This window comes from Trachinotus anak, unplaced genomic scaffold (assembly GCF_046630095.1).
Source record: "Trachinotus anak isolate AG129_WGS33_773 ecotype Australia unplaced genomic scaffold, CSIRO_AGI_Tana_v1 ptg000009l, whole genome shotgun sequence".
Lineage (NCBI taxonomy): Eukaryota > Metazoa > Chordata > Actinopteri > Carangiformes > Carangidae > Trachinotus > Trachinotus anak.
The window spans coordinates 7,764,792-7,779,247 of record NW_027273860.1 but is presented as its reverse complement, the minus strand read 5'-3'; the positions used below and the strand labels follow the sequence as shown (position 1 = coordinate 7,779,247).

At 40.1% G+C, this 14,456-nt stretch overlaps 1 protein-coding gene across 3 annotated transcripts in view; it reads left to right on the top strand.

Moving 5' to 3' along the window:
* Positions 1–14,456, top strand: part of plxdc2b (plexin domain containing 2b) — a 92,917-nt gene that overhangs the window by 71,734 nt on the left and 6,727 nt on the right. For all 3 annotated transcript variants that reach the window (XM_071484972.1, XM_071484974.1, XM_071484973.1), the window contains exons 8-12: positions 771–866; positions 1,055–1,136; positions 6,615–6,675; positions 6,847–7,000; positions 12,256–12,294. In XM_071484972.1, coding sequence (XP_071341073.1) covers positions 771–866; positions 1,055–1,136; positions 6,615–6,675; positions 6,847–7,000; positions 12,256–12,294 — 432 coding nt within the window. The remainder of the gene's footprint in view (positions 1–770; positions 867–1,054; positions 1,137–6,614; positions 6,676–6,846; positions 7,001–12,255; positions 12,295–14,456) is intronic.

Sequence of the window (14,456 nt, the reverse complement as noted above, 5' to 3'; positions counted from 1 at the left end):
AATTTAAAGTCACTTCTGGCTGTATATGTTGCACAGCCATAGTCTGGTGTATTGAATTTCAATTTTGTAGCTCATTGGTCGAGCAAATACAAGTGCTATAAGAGATGCCATGTATTGAGCAATGTCATGCTGCACGTTGCAGTGCAACACAGTCTCTTATTCTGCAGATTTACAGATTCATTCCTAGAACTCCTGTATAGAAAGTCACATAAAAATCCAATCACAGTTTAAATTAACCACTATATCAACAGCACAGAGGAATTATTATCTGTCTGTTAAAACATTATGCACTGGAAGACCCTTTTTGACTTTAACAAAGGATGTATTTCATACTCCTCTTTTTCTATTTCCACTGACGGCACTGAAGATGCATAACCAGCAAAAGCAAGCAGCCCATTTTACTCTGGCCCATATGAGGGCCAGAAAGCAATAAGAGTCAATGATGTATCTAATCAATCGCTCCATCTTGCCCCAGCTGATGACTTGCTGCTACACATGACTGAGAAGGCTGCCTTTCAACAGGGGCTGATTGATATCAGCTCCCAGGGGAAATTGCCACTGTCCATTGCCAAGTCATTGGCTGACACATGGGCACAAAGAGAGGGGAGAAATAAAGTGCTGTGGTAGCATCCCATATGACCCGATTCTGCCTCCCGCTCTCTCTCCTCTCCTATTCAGGGACCACTTGTCCCAGTTTTTATCTCTTGGTGGAAGATGTGTGATGGTTTGTTCGCGCTCTCACTCTGCCCCCTTCTTTCTCCAAATTACAGACGTGAGACGGAGGACAATCTATGAATATCACCGTGTGGAGCTGACAAAGACAAAGATCACCAATTCCACAGCTGTGGAAATGATGCCTCTACCCAGTAAGGAGAATTTATTGTAAAATCTGTTGGCACAGTCATAACACTGTCCACAGCATGGGGATCTCAGTGTTATTTGGTCAATTCCTTATCATTATGAGACTTTCCAGCAGACAGGACCTCTGCTGTATGTCCGTGACGTTATTGAGTACATAGCATGTTTGACCTGTTTTGATCTTTCCCTTCTCCAGCCTGTCTCCAGTTCACCAGCTGCAGCACCTGCATCTCCTCACAGATCAACTTCAACTGCAGCTGGTGTCATCGCCTCAACAGGTTGGATATATAGACACTTTAACTCCTCTTACTTCTCCCCTACCAACACATTCTCACTGGTTCTAAACTAATGATTATCGTCATTATTGACTAATCTGCAGATTATTTTTTAATTAATGATTTAGAATATGAAAAATCACAGTTTCCCAGAGCCCAACATGACATCTTGAGATAACTTGTCTGACAGACAGTCCAAAAACTAATCGTGCAGTTTACAAATCAGGAATATAAAGTAGGATTTCTTGCAAGCATGAATCCATCTTGCCAGCCTCCAGGCCATTGGTTTTTTGCATAACCACAGTGGTTTGGACCAATCAGGGATGAACTACTGTCAGCTATGGGGTGTCTTAGGTTTGACAACAGCGAGAACTACAACAATGGTGGCTCCCAAAGTGGTTAGTGTAGATGCTGCTATAGCCTCAGTTATATCAGAACTGCAGCGATTTCTATATGGAAAGAAGATCAAAGAAAGGCACTGAAGGCTTTTCTTGATGGAAGATATGTTTTCGTTCTTCTCCCGGTGAGTTTGACTTACCATCTGGCTCTGCTGGTAGTGAAAAAAATGGGAAGGATGCAGAATCCGATTGGTAGAAGTTAGCTCTTGATAGAAGATGATAGACAGATGTTTCACCCAATCATCTACCAATTATTTTTTCTCTTTTTCTGAATAATGTCCAACAAAGCCTTCCAAGACGATTCTATGTAACAAATGATCTGCTGCATCAGGTTCGAGAAAACCAGCAAATCTGATCAAATCAAAGAATTTCAGGCATTTTTGGTTGTAAAATTGCTGAAAAGATCAATTTATTATATTAGTTGCCAATGTTGCATCCACTGTTACTGCTTAGCTGCATATTTTTCACCAAAGTAGTTTGTGTCTGCTTTGCTTGGTTATTTGGTTATTAACTTTTTAATCAAGGAATTTGTGGACACTGAACTAACATGCTTGGCATGCAACAACAGAAATTCTCAGGATTAACCCCTCAAATTTAGAGGGTCTGATTTTGCATATTTTCAGCTAAAACAACACCCTGCTGTGGTGCAGACAGTCTGCAGACATTTCATATATACAGTATGATGATGATTCATTTTTTAGTCTATTAAGTGAATGGGAAAGTAGTAGTACTGCTACTCACACTCTACAGCAGCTTATTCTAACATTCATTCAACTCACACCTGCTCTGTCAACCTCTGGTCTCCTTTTTATCTTATCCTTCATTTCTCCCTGCACTTCAAACTAAAGTAAATATTTGAGCTGCTAAAGAAGTGTTAGTGTTGCCCCCTAGAATTTCCTGACAGCTGAAATGTGAACAGTGGTGGGTTTTGTTTCAGCGGGTAGAAAAGTTTGAGTTAAAAAGGCAGAGAGAGGAATACATTATGGAGAGATAGCAGGGCTGTGTTATTATCCATACAAGTTAAGAAAGTCTCCACTTGGAAGCCAACAGATGTTTACTGCCCTGATAAGTGTCTAGCCATTATTTGCTGAAAATGTTTTTTGGGAGGTTGTTGTCTGGGTTTATTCAGTCTGACTCGGAGAAGCCATTATCTCTTTGTTGGCGACGTGGCTGCATTTGAACGCCTTTTGCATCAAATATTAATCTGCCACTCTTTTATTTTGGACTCATCATTCATTCTGTGAGTAACGTGGTTGACTGGAGAAATGTGCAGCACTTCTTCTCTGTCCGTGGAGATTAGTTATTTAGGACTTACATGGGGTTTTGGATTTGACTCTCCCTCTGCTCTGCATCTTAAATTCTTCCTTTGACAGAGACAAACTCATTTACAGTACAGCCACATGAAGATGTGTTTTTCCTCACAGCAATTTATGGACGCTGTGGAGAGATACTGTACGCCTGTAGCACTGATCTCATTAAGCTGCGTTTTAATTAGCTTTCTAACTGTGTTAATATCTGTCTGTTCAGCACTGCTCTGCCCTTTGTATCCTTCAGACACTTCCTTTGAAAAAGGCAAACATGCTTTAAACACACGCTAATTAAAAACCGTGGCGGCCTCAGTGGCTCCGGGGTTAATGAAAGGCGCTGACATTTAAAGAGAACAACCTTAATGAACTATGTAAAGTGTTGGGAAGGTGAGAGCACAGCGCCTCTCTCATGCTAAGTTATGAACTGAATCACTTTGCTGTGGCTGATGTGTGCAGCTGAGTCGGGTTAATGAAGCATGACAGACGTCCAAGTGGACTCACAGTGCACCATAAGTGCCTGTTCAGCCTAACACTGATGTGTTTGGAGGTAATGCAGGGATTTGTTCACCTAAAACACGCAGCTGGTGAGCATCGCAAATTCAGCTCATGGAAAAATTAATGGCTGTTAAGGAGATGAATCTAGAGTTTTAATGTGTCTTAGTCTTCCAGCTAACTGTTATTGCATCCTTTATGTTGAGAAATGACGCGATCACAGGCTCACAAATCTACTAAACTATCGGCATTGGGAGAAATATCCAGATCTTTTCTTGTGTAAATGTGGGAATACAACTGTGTAAAATACTTTGTTACATCCAAAAGTTCTGCATTCAATGTCTTATTTAAGTAAAAGACCAGAAATGTCATCAGCAAAATGTACAAAAAGAACAAATGTAAAAGTAAAAGCTGATTGGCCAATTTCATTGTGTTGTATAATTTAATTTTTAAATTATATTATAATTTATTTATTTTAAAATCCACTTGTTTAAGAAATTATATAGAAATAAGTCTTGATCTTAAAACAGGTGGCAATGTTTCTTACTACACCAGCAGATTTATTTCACTTAGAATAAGAAAGTAAAACTTGACTCCATTTCAGACTAAAATGACTCGATAAAATGGTGATTTGGTTGATTCAGCAACAGCAAATGCAGTTTAATTCTACAGGAAGTGCTACTTGAGCAGCTGCTTTATCAAAAAAACAGAAGACTAGCTTGTGTATCTGTTTACAGCGCAGCTGTCAGTCAAAAATAATTACAACTGCGATCTGATTTCATGCCGCACATGACGTGAGTAGTTTCCTGCACAGCAGCTGGTTATCTCGCTGAGGAGTTGGAGGTGTGTCGGCCTCTTCAAATTCTTCATCCTGTAGCTCATGCTGGCTGCTCCATCTCGTTCCATTAAAAAAAAAAAATTATATACCGACAAAAAAAATCCAGAAAATGACCGTTGTCTTGTTTCATGACAGCTTCACAATAAAAGCTGCTCAGTATTTTAGCAACTGAAGTCATTTTTGTTCAAAGCTGCAGCAGTAAGGTTGATCATTTTGCATTAGCAGTGATTTAATACAGCTGTGATGCATCTATAGGAGAGTTGTGCAGAAAAAAATAGATAGAGTATTAAAAAAATGAAGGAATTCAACTTTAAGTACAATACTATAGTAAGTGCACAAGGTTCCTTTTTTCCACTGCAAACCATGTAACAGGAATAACTGCTTGTTTGTCTTGCTGGCGTCTCATGAAGTGGGACTGAAACCCGGTAATGCACTCTGTCCATCCTGCTGCGCATGTGGGAAACCTGAAGAGAAATATTTTCCCTCATGGGCTCATTTATATTCAAATGAAGCCCTTCAACCCATTTCTAATTAAAAGCTCTGTGGCTCACTGCATTATGGCAAAGAGCTGAGATGGATGCCATTGAGAGGAAACAAAACACAAGCTCCCAATAGGGACAGGTTAGACCAGGACCCATCGGTAATATTGCATCTCATTCTGCTTCCCTCACCTCTCTCTTGGGGGGAGAGCAGTCAGCGGAGGATTAAGCGGAGGAATCTGTCTCGGCTGATTGAACAGATGAGGCTGAATTTTTCGGGGTGGAAGTAAAAGGAATGGGATGATTAGAGAAGTAGAAAGATGAAAATGGACTCCTTCACATAAAGTCATTACCATAACAATATGTTCTCTAGAGAAATGGGGCCTACTGGAGGTGTCTAAGACTCTACTGGACTCATATTGTCCTTGCAGCACAGAGCACATTGTGAGTCAGCCATGGGTTGTTTTTATTTGTGTACATTTTCCTATACATCTCCCTCTCACAGTGAGAAATGATTTACAGAGCACCAAAGCTTTTAAAATTCACTTTATTTGCGAGTGGGTTTGCTGCTTTGCATACTAACTTGTCCTTCCAGCCAGGATACTGTGGCAAAGGGCCTAGACATACAGAACAATGGTGAGTTCACCAGTGGGTGAGTTTTAATTTTGTTCCATTTACAGCATGGAGGATTAGTTGCTGCCTTCTCAATTACTGTCTGCCTTTTCAGGTATTAGAAGTCTCAGGCCATGATACACAACTGCACCCTTTATCCGATGGCCCCATGACCCGTTGAACTTCCCCCACACATATCCTACATCTTCATACTGTGCAAAGCCGCCGCTCCCTCCTTACACTCCTCAGAGGGAGGTGGGGAGTTGGAGGTGCAGATGTTTGCTTCTCAGCTTGAGTAAGAGAAGAAAAAGCTGAAATATGTTGTTATATAACATAAGAAGTCATATATGCAACTGCAATGAGGATGGGTGAAATTACACCTCACATTTGTTAAAGGGCCCTTTTTGCACCTCAAGATCAGTTTACTACTAATGCTACTAAACTTGTGAAAACTGTTGTATGCTGTGGCTCTGGAGAAGCTTCCTTAAGTTTCAGAAAATCACTGCTTCAGCCTGAGACATCAACAGAAAGCCTGTTATAATGCATACCAGATACTGTGATAGCTGCATCTCCAATTTGATTACAACGGAGGACTCAGCTGACCACTGCCGAATAAAACTACAGTCAAAAAATTATTTTAGAAAAGCAACCCTGTATTATAAAGTTGGTGTGTGGAGACTTGGAGACTTTACCAGGCAAGGATGGTCTAACAAAAAGATGCTATTGGTTGTATCACTGGCAATGTGAGATCTCACATTTTTAGAGCTGGGCCCATATTACAGACTAAAAGTCCCTTTAATTTGGACTATTCTTTGTTAGCCGTGCTGGTGGTGTGAGTATAGAGATGGCAGTGCCCATTCGGACTGTTGGTCCTAAAGTTTGGTGCAGGGGGTGGCTCAACTGGTAGAGTGCAAACCATTAAGACTTTGTCCTAACAACAGTGGGCCAGGGTTCGAATCTGACCCGCGGCCCTTTGCTGCATGTCATTCCCTCTCTCTCTCCCCAACTTTCCTGTCACTCTCTCGCTATACCTATCTAATAAAGGCATTAAAAGCCCAAAAAAATAATAATTTTGGTGCAGATTGAAATATCTCAGACTAGAGCTGCAACAGTTTTATAGAAAATCACTCTGCAACAATGGTCCCAGTGTTGGTCAGACAAAACAAGAGGGTTGAAGATGTCACCATGGGCTCTGAGGAACAGTGACATGTTTTTTCTGTGGCTTTATAGACTAGATTATTGATTGAAAAATATACTCGATAGATCAATCAGCAATCAAAATAATAATTTATTGCAGCTTTGTCAACAACTATTAGACAGACACACTATTTGACTGATTTTCCCTCTGCCCCCAGATGTTCCAGTGGCTTTGACCGCCATCGGCAAGATTGGGTGGATAACAGCTGCCCAGATGAGGTGAATGTGTGTGTGTGTGTGTGTGTGTGTGTGTGTGTGTGTGTGTGTGTATGTGTGTGTGTTTGGAGCTTCCTGGATGATGAATGCTTTTTGCTGACGCGTACTCTGTCACACATTAGTTTTCGTCTTGAAACAGTGCACACAGCCATGACAACATTTGTCATCTTTCAGACCAAGGACAAGATGTGTGACATCATTGACACTACGTACCTGTACCCCTTCACCACCACCGTTGTCGCCAAAACAACATCCAAGAGCAAAGAGGCCACTGCAGGCAGGGACACACCCTCCACCTCCCACCCTCCCACCAGTGTCCCCACTGAAGGTAAAGTGGCAAACTGAGCTTGAACAAGGCCACGCTGCAGCACCCAGAGCTTTTCCTTCAGCTGGTGATGGATGTTTTTTTCTGGCAGGATGTTAAATGAAGTGCATTTGCTGGAACTGTTCTTTATTGGTATTGACGTGTTTCCTCTTTTACAACACGCACAAGACACTTCTCTCTTTTGGAGAGCTGCTCTCTACTTTAGATTTAAAAAAAAAAAAATTCATTCCAGATGGCAGGCAGTGGAGCAAGGCGCAGCAGCAGCTGTGTTTGTACCAACTTTTAAACAATACAGATTGAATTAGGACAAAGCTTTCCAGTCCAAAATAGATACACCCACAACCTGTGATCATATCATTCAGCTCTGCTGGCTGGCCGTCAATCTTTGTTTCCAGAATGGTTATATTCCAAAAGACGTCCTTTACTGATGATGGATCTGCTGGCGTTTTACTGTTTTTCTCCTTAACCAGTTTTCAGGTTAATTTTGAGGCATTGCCTTTAATAGTTGAGGGGGAGGCCAATTTTCTTTTTTTTTTTTGAGGGATAAATGAAATCAGACTGACTGCTGGCTTTTGTCTCAGTAAGTGGAAAGTACAATCATTTTAGAGGTTAGTGAGATGGGCTCGATCTGATCCAGATACTGAGGCTTTCTTAAAGCTGTTCCTTGTTATTACCTGACTCTCTCTCTCCTTCAAGGTCTTATTTTACATATGAGGTTTCTTTTGTAGTTCGGTCCCATGACTGTCTTTTTTGGAAAAAGGAGAAATTTAATACAGTGAACAGAGGCAAAATAAAGTTAATATTCTGGTTAAACATAGAATCAAAAGAAGGGAGACTTGTGCAAATGATCCCCAATGTTTCCCCTTAAGTTTCTGAAGTGGAAATATACAGATACATAGAACATGTATATAATAGTTGTTCACTTAGACATGAATATATTCCTGTGCAGCAGGATGAATATGGGTTGAAGACAGCAAGTGGTCACAGAAAGTGCAGAATAGCACAATAATTGATGTAGTAAACATATAATCAATAGTAAAGTAAAATGAGTCAAATACACCCAACAGTACTTAAGGTGTTGTATTAGCAACACATTAGCCTCAGAAAGCTAGCTGTGTTAGCAGCAAACTGGTCATAAAGTCAATTCTGCCAAGTCACAAATGAATAGTTGTTTGTAGACGATAAAAATGGGCGCTGCAGTTTATTTTAAGGCAGCCCTACATACACTGACCCGTTGCAACCGATTGCTCCTGTTCGAGTAACATTTGATCAAAGCTACAGTGCTCAGCTTCTAGAAAAGTATTTTCCTTTTTCAAACATAAAACTCTGTATTTGTGTCCTGTGTTTAAAGTTCTGCCTCTACACTAGGAATAAGTGGACTTTGGGCTGAATGCCCCAGACAGAGTAATTGGAAAATTGGAAAGTATCGAGAGACATTGTTAAGTTACAGTCATTTCAACAAATGTTGTAGGGAAAATATTAAATGATGCTAACTCAAGAAACTAAGATGTACATATTCCTCAAATTTGCCTACAAATCTTGCGTGACAAGGAAACATAATAATACAATATTCTTAGATACATATCCAAAGATAACATTTTTCATGTGTCAGTCATCATGTGCTTCCCTTCTTCTTTTTAATTGTGTAAAAAGTGTTCAGTTTCTCTTCCTGTCAGTATTACACAGCAAAGGTCAGGTAAGTCACACTCTTCCGATATTGCAGTGTAAAGTACTGAGCACATGATTCGCTGCACCCCAGCGGGTGACCAACCCAAACCACACTGCATCATAATCTCAGACTTATCTAATGCAAATCCTCTTTGAAAAGACGCATACAGCATTTTTTGCTGGTGATGGGACAATGGCCAAGGTGTCCTGCACAGTTTGTTTACTTCTGTTTTTTTCTGTCTCTAGAGAAGTGAATGTTATGAGCTGGCTGAATTTATTGTGCCAATTTTCAACTCATTTCCCTTTTTATAGCTTTCTTGAGCACTTTATATAATGAAACGGGATTTATCTCAATCAACTCCAGATGTGATGCTATTGTATCAAAATGATAAGTCATAAGTTTCAGGTAACATCGTGTCACTGTGTCAACATACATATCACACACTGTTTATATGATCAATACTAAAAGAGCACACTGTGCTGTATGCAGTGTCTTTTCCACTGAGTCTTCTTGTAACTGTTTGTGTTGCCCTGGACAACCAATCATGTCAGACGTCCACTGTTATCCTAAGATGTATGAATTTACTGCATCTTTGTAAGAACAGGAGACCCCATCTATGTGGGAGTATATTTCAGTGTATATCTGTGTATCTGACAGATTTCATATATTCAGTTTCAGAGATATTCTGCTTGCTATCAAAAAGCAATGAAATCATGTCTCTGGCTTGCTTACAAATAAGTAAAAAAAACATGCAGTATTAAATAAAAAACATACTGGGTAAACAAAGATAAATATGTTATTGCAAAAATGGTAAAATGCATGAATATGTGCAAGTGTTAGAATTGGCTAGAATTTCTTATTGATAATATGAGAAGTACACTGCTGTTGTTCTATATTTCTGGACACCACTGGAGCTCTATGGCACAGAGGAAGAAGATATATCAGACTTTGGATACACAGACAATACTTGTTAGTATGATTAGCTCATCATGGTTTTAGTCTTTTCACAGGATTTATTGACGATAAGAAACACAGAACTTCACCAGACTTAATCCTTAAAGGGGTGTTGGAATGGAACAAGAGCCCAGTCTGTGGTTATGATGGTTAAAACAATATCACTCAGTGTTTTGGCTCAGGACACATTGCAAACAATCCATGTTGAAAGCTCGCTTAAAGGACGTTTCACTCCAAGGTCAAAGCTTTCAAGATCAAGACTTTGACCTTGGATGTGCTGAATTCAAAACAAAAATTGAAGGGGATAGTACTTTTGGGTTGTTGCTGCTTGACTTTGGAACAGGCTCCCTCAAAGTCCTTGAAAAACCATATGTGCACATTTTTTAACACTTGAGTAAAACTAGCTTTTTTCCTCTGGCAATTTCTTGATGAGATAACTCCACTCTTTTTTTGCTTTGTAAGTGTGTGTCCCTGTTTTTCTCATCCAGTCCATCTCTTCTGTTTCCTTGCTTTTTTACCCACTCACCTTGACTCTCTCTGTGAAGCATTTTGTAGCTACTGTTCTGAAAAGTGCTATTAAATTTGCTTACTTACTAAATCTCAAGTTTTAAAGAGTGCAAGAGTGCAGCGTCTGCAGTGTTATCCTGCACTGCTCCTATCTGGTTGATGTTATTTTTCATCTATTGTTGAGCTTTTTAAAGCTTCCTACATTCAGGCCTGGGCTCTCCATTATTTCATCTTCACTAAAAGGTATTTACTTTCATCACTTACTGAGGCAGTAGCCAAGCTTTTCTCTGTCGCTCCTCCATTGTGGGAGCTGAATTTAAATGGACACTCCATTGCAGTTGGTCGTGCTCGATGGGTTTAGGATGGATGCAGTGAGTTCAGGGAGGACTGTGAAACCTGCATGACGAGTGGTCCTACAGATCAAACCAGGGCGTGGCGAGAGAACCAAAAGGAGAGCAGGGGAATGTGTTTGGTCTGTGTGTGTGGTAGTATCATGGAGGTCAAGGGGTCATGCTGTGGTATTTGTTGTGAAGTCAACACAGAGAAAGTCTTCTGACTGTCTGACATGTACAGAGGATCAGTTTTCCCAACATTCGCCGGTCTCTTCAGCTGCAGGGGTCAAAGTTCAGGTTACAGTGCAGGCTGGGAGGCTCATGCTCCTGCTCACAACCTGCAGCTGGACGAGGAAGTTAAAATAAAAGAGACAAACTGGGAAAGAGAAATGTGTGGGTGGGGGGAAAACCCAACATGGAAATTTTAGCTGCCCTCTCTCACTCTGTTGACATGGACTGAACTTCATATGCCTGCTGCCAGTTTATTATTTAGCTAGACCTAGCTAAAGCTAAAGCTAATGCTGTCTAATACAACAGACCTCCAATAAATCCTGCCTTCATGAAAATTATAAAGTTCCAGAGAGGTGTAGTATTTAGAAACACACGAGGACCCGTCTCTCAGTAAATTTCACCCCCCGTGGTCCAGCAGTCTTGACGTGATGACAGTGAACAACATGTCACTGTAGTTATGACAAAAGTCTGCGAGGGCTCAGACTGCAGATATGGAGGATGGACATTTGGCCTCAGCCAACGTTATTTGCTTGAAGTTATGGACCATGAATCCCAAAAGGGCAAGAGAGCTTTGTAGATTTTTATAGCAGCCCTCCCATTTTTATTTTCATCTTGACCTTTTCCTTTGCATGGACAATCTCCATTTAGAAAAAGATTTTTTTATACCTTTCAGACCAACTCTAAATTCATCTGGGCCTGTTTCCATTATAAACACAATCTTACATACAAGTCACATGGCTTTTTATTTATACATACATTTACTTTTTGTTGTTCTTCTTGTTGTTGTTGTGGTTCAATGATGAATTCATGATTTAATATTTGTATAATTTAGGTGCATTGTTAAAATACCTTATTTTGCAAAATTCATGAGCACCCTAACTAATACATACAGTATATGTATGTAATGAAGCTGCCTAGATGAATTCTGTTCACTCCCAGTATAAATCCAAATACAGGCATTTGTGTGAAATAATCAGATATAGATAGACACCCTGGTACAACAGAATTTTAGTGCTTTTTTTCCTTGACCCTCACTCCAGTGTGGTATTGACTCGGACTAAATTTTTTTGCGGTCTCTTACAGTGCTGTATCTCATTTAATGATTCATTTTTCGACCCCAAAATGTGGATGCATTCACTCTTTTGAAATCTGCAACAGAAAATCCTTTTGAATTAAATCATTCAGTGAAATATATCTGGTGGTGTATGTGCTGAATTTGCATAATGTGAATCCTACGGTGTGTGTAAATGCCTGCTACCCTTCGAGGAGAAGTGGGTCATGCTACATTTCCATATTTCACATGTATAGTTAACCCCAGACTGCTTTTATGTGTTGAATTATGCATGCTGAACCATTATATTCAAAACATACATTTTTAATCAGATCTTAAGTATAGTGAATTTCATCTTGAAAGGAAGATGGTTCACTAATGAAAGAAGCCTAATCTCATTTGGGACGTTTGGGGGGTTGTTTATATTGTCAGAGCTTCAAAAACAAACTACAAAGAGAAATATTGATCATTATGTCTGATGCTCATGTTTCTTTCTTTCTTTGTCTCCACACAGATGATACAAAGATCGCTCTGCATCTCAGAGACAACCAGGGTAGGTCCCTGCCTTTCACTGCTGTGGCGGCCAATAACTGTTGTTGCCATATCTGCTGCTGAACTGTGCCTTTACTCCCTGTTGTTTTTATGGCTGTGTGTGTTTCTGTGTCTGCCTCCTCTTCTTTTGTTTCCACCACTGAGGTATTGGTCCCTGATTGCTTTTTGATCTTTTTGGAGGACGAGTGGCTCAGTCAGCTGATAAACCTTATCCAGCAGCCGACTATGATGCTTAACTGTCCTCTGTGGGCTGCAGCGATCAATTATAGTGTGTGAGGAATTGCAGGGAGAGCAGAGGCTGTGTGTCCAAAAGTTTTATTATAGTTACTTTAAGCTATAATTCGTTTTAAAAATATTACATAAAGTCACAAATGTAATATGCCGAAGAGACATGTAAACAAGTTTTTTTCAGTGAGACATGGATATATTCCTATAAGCCTGAGGTAGCTGTACAAATCAGTAAAACATAAAAGATACAGTGGCCTTTTAAATGCCAACTCTTTTGAATGTTCAGCTAAATAACCACATATTTCTGAAACTGTAGGAGAGAAAGAAACTTAACTTGATGTTAAAAGTAGTTTGTTACGTTTGTGTAAACTGAGGTTAGGTGTATAAGATGTTGTTCTTCTCATTATTTGAGCAAAAATATCTAAAATTGGACTGTAAATTGGTTCTTACACTGTGGAGACGCCATTTTCTGGCATTGTTTGTGTCATAACGCAACATTTGAAAGTCAATTTTTTTACAAACTTCCTATTAGTCAGTTGTTACTCATCATAAATTATACAAGTTCTTATGAAAGTTCTTTTGTGACCTTTGTAGAATAAGAGCTGGGTTATTTGACAGTGACTGATCAAAACGCCACATAAAGTATGCATAACCTCCAAAATGCAGTGTTCTCAGTCGTGCCAAGCAACAACATGCTTTAGTTGCTAATGTGTGAAAAACATCCCAAACTCTGAAATGATTTCCAGCTCTATCAGTGTTCGCAGATAGCCTCTCAAATGTTTAATTTCCTGCTTGAGAGGAATTGGAAATGCGCAGCTTCTATCACACTTTCATTACACAAACGCTGCATGTATCCCATCACTCGAGCACTGTCGCAGCAGTGCATCGCAGTGTGATGACATCTCAGATTTTTATTCATGTATCTAAATGTTTTTCATCTCGCATCCGGCAATAATGTTATTCAAGGTGAAAAGTAATTGCGAGGAAGGCAGTAGGGTTATCATACCGAGAAAAAACAAAACAAAAAACAAAGCATGAATTTCTATTGTTCAAGTCAAAGATGACAAATTGCTTTTAAGCACATTTTATAATCACCAGGTATTGGTGCAAATGTGAATAATCAGACAGTGATCAGAGATTTTAAAATGTGTCTTTTTTTATGCCAGTCCACCTCTAGATGATCCAGGATGTGTTCAGCTCATATCTGCCAGTTTCTTAGAAGTGTCTACTCAACACCACCACTCTTCAGCACCTACTCACAAAGAGGCTGAATTTTCGGTCCACTTAGTTTGTATTGTTAGTTTCCTGAAACCCATTAGCCAAGTGAGAGAACAGTGGGACTCCTGTGTCCTGTCCTCTGCCATCGTGGCACTAAAGTGGAGCTGAAAAAGAAAAGGTTGGCTGGATTTCCACTCGTTTCAGTTGTCCTCACCCAAAAGCTCTAATGCATTTTACCGCTGTCTAAGAGCTCTGGTGTCCATTAGTGTTTACCCACTCTCTTTAGGTCTGAGCAGTCATAAGGACAAAGCTAATGGAGAATGAATTCAGGGCGATTTGCTGAAGACGTGTTTTTAGATGTGCTGACTGTCAGCAACCCACTATGACCCAGTACACATGATATTTTGAAGCCTTTGTCTCTGCCGTCTCTTAGGATTAAATGTACCACTCAGAAGAGTCCAGATGAAACTCAGAGGGCCGGGCTCCTCCAGAGCTTTAAAGAGACCCACTTACCTCCCACTGGTTATTTAGCTGCTGGGCTGTTGATTTCTCATTGTGTCTACATCCCCGCTCAGTTTCATGCCCCCTGCTAACCTACTAACACGGCAGACTAACGGCCTGTCGCATCGTTTGTGCTTCCAGCTGACCAAGACATGGCTGCCGGACTCCGTAGCACTGACAGATAAACACAGGAAAAATGTCTTTCTGAGAAAACAA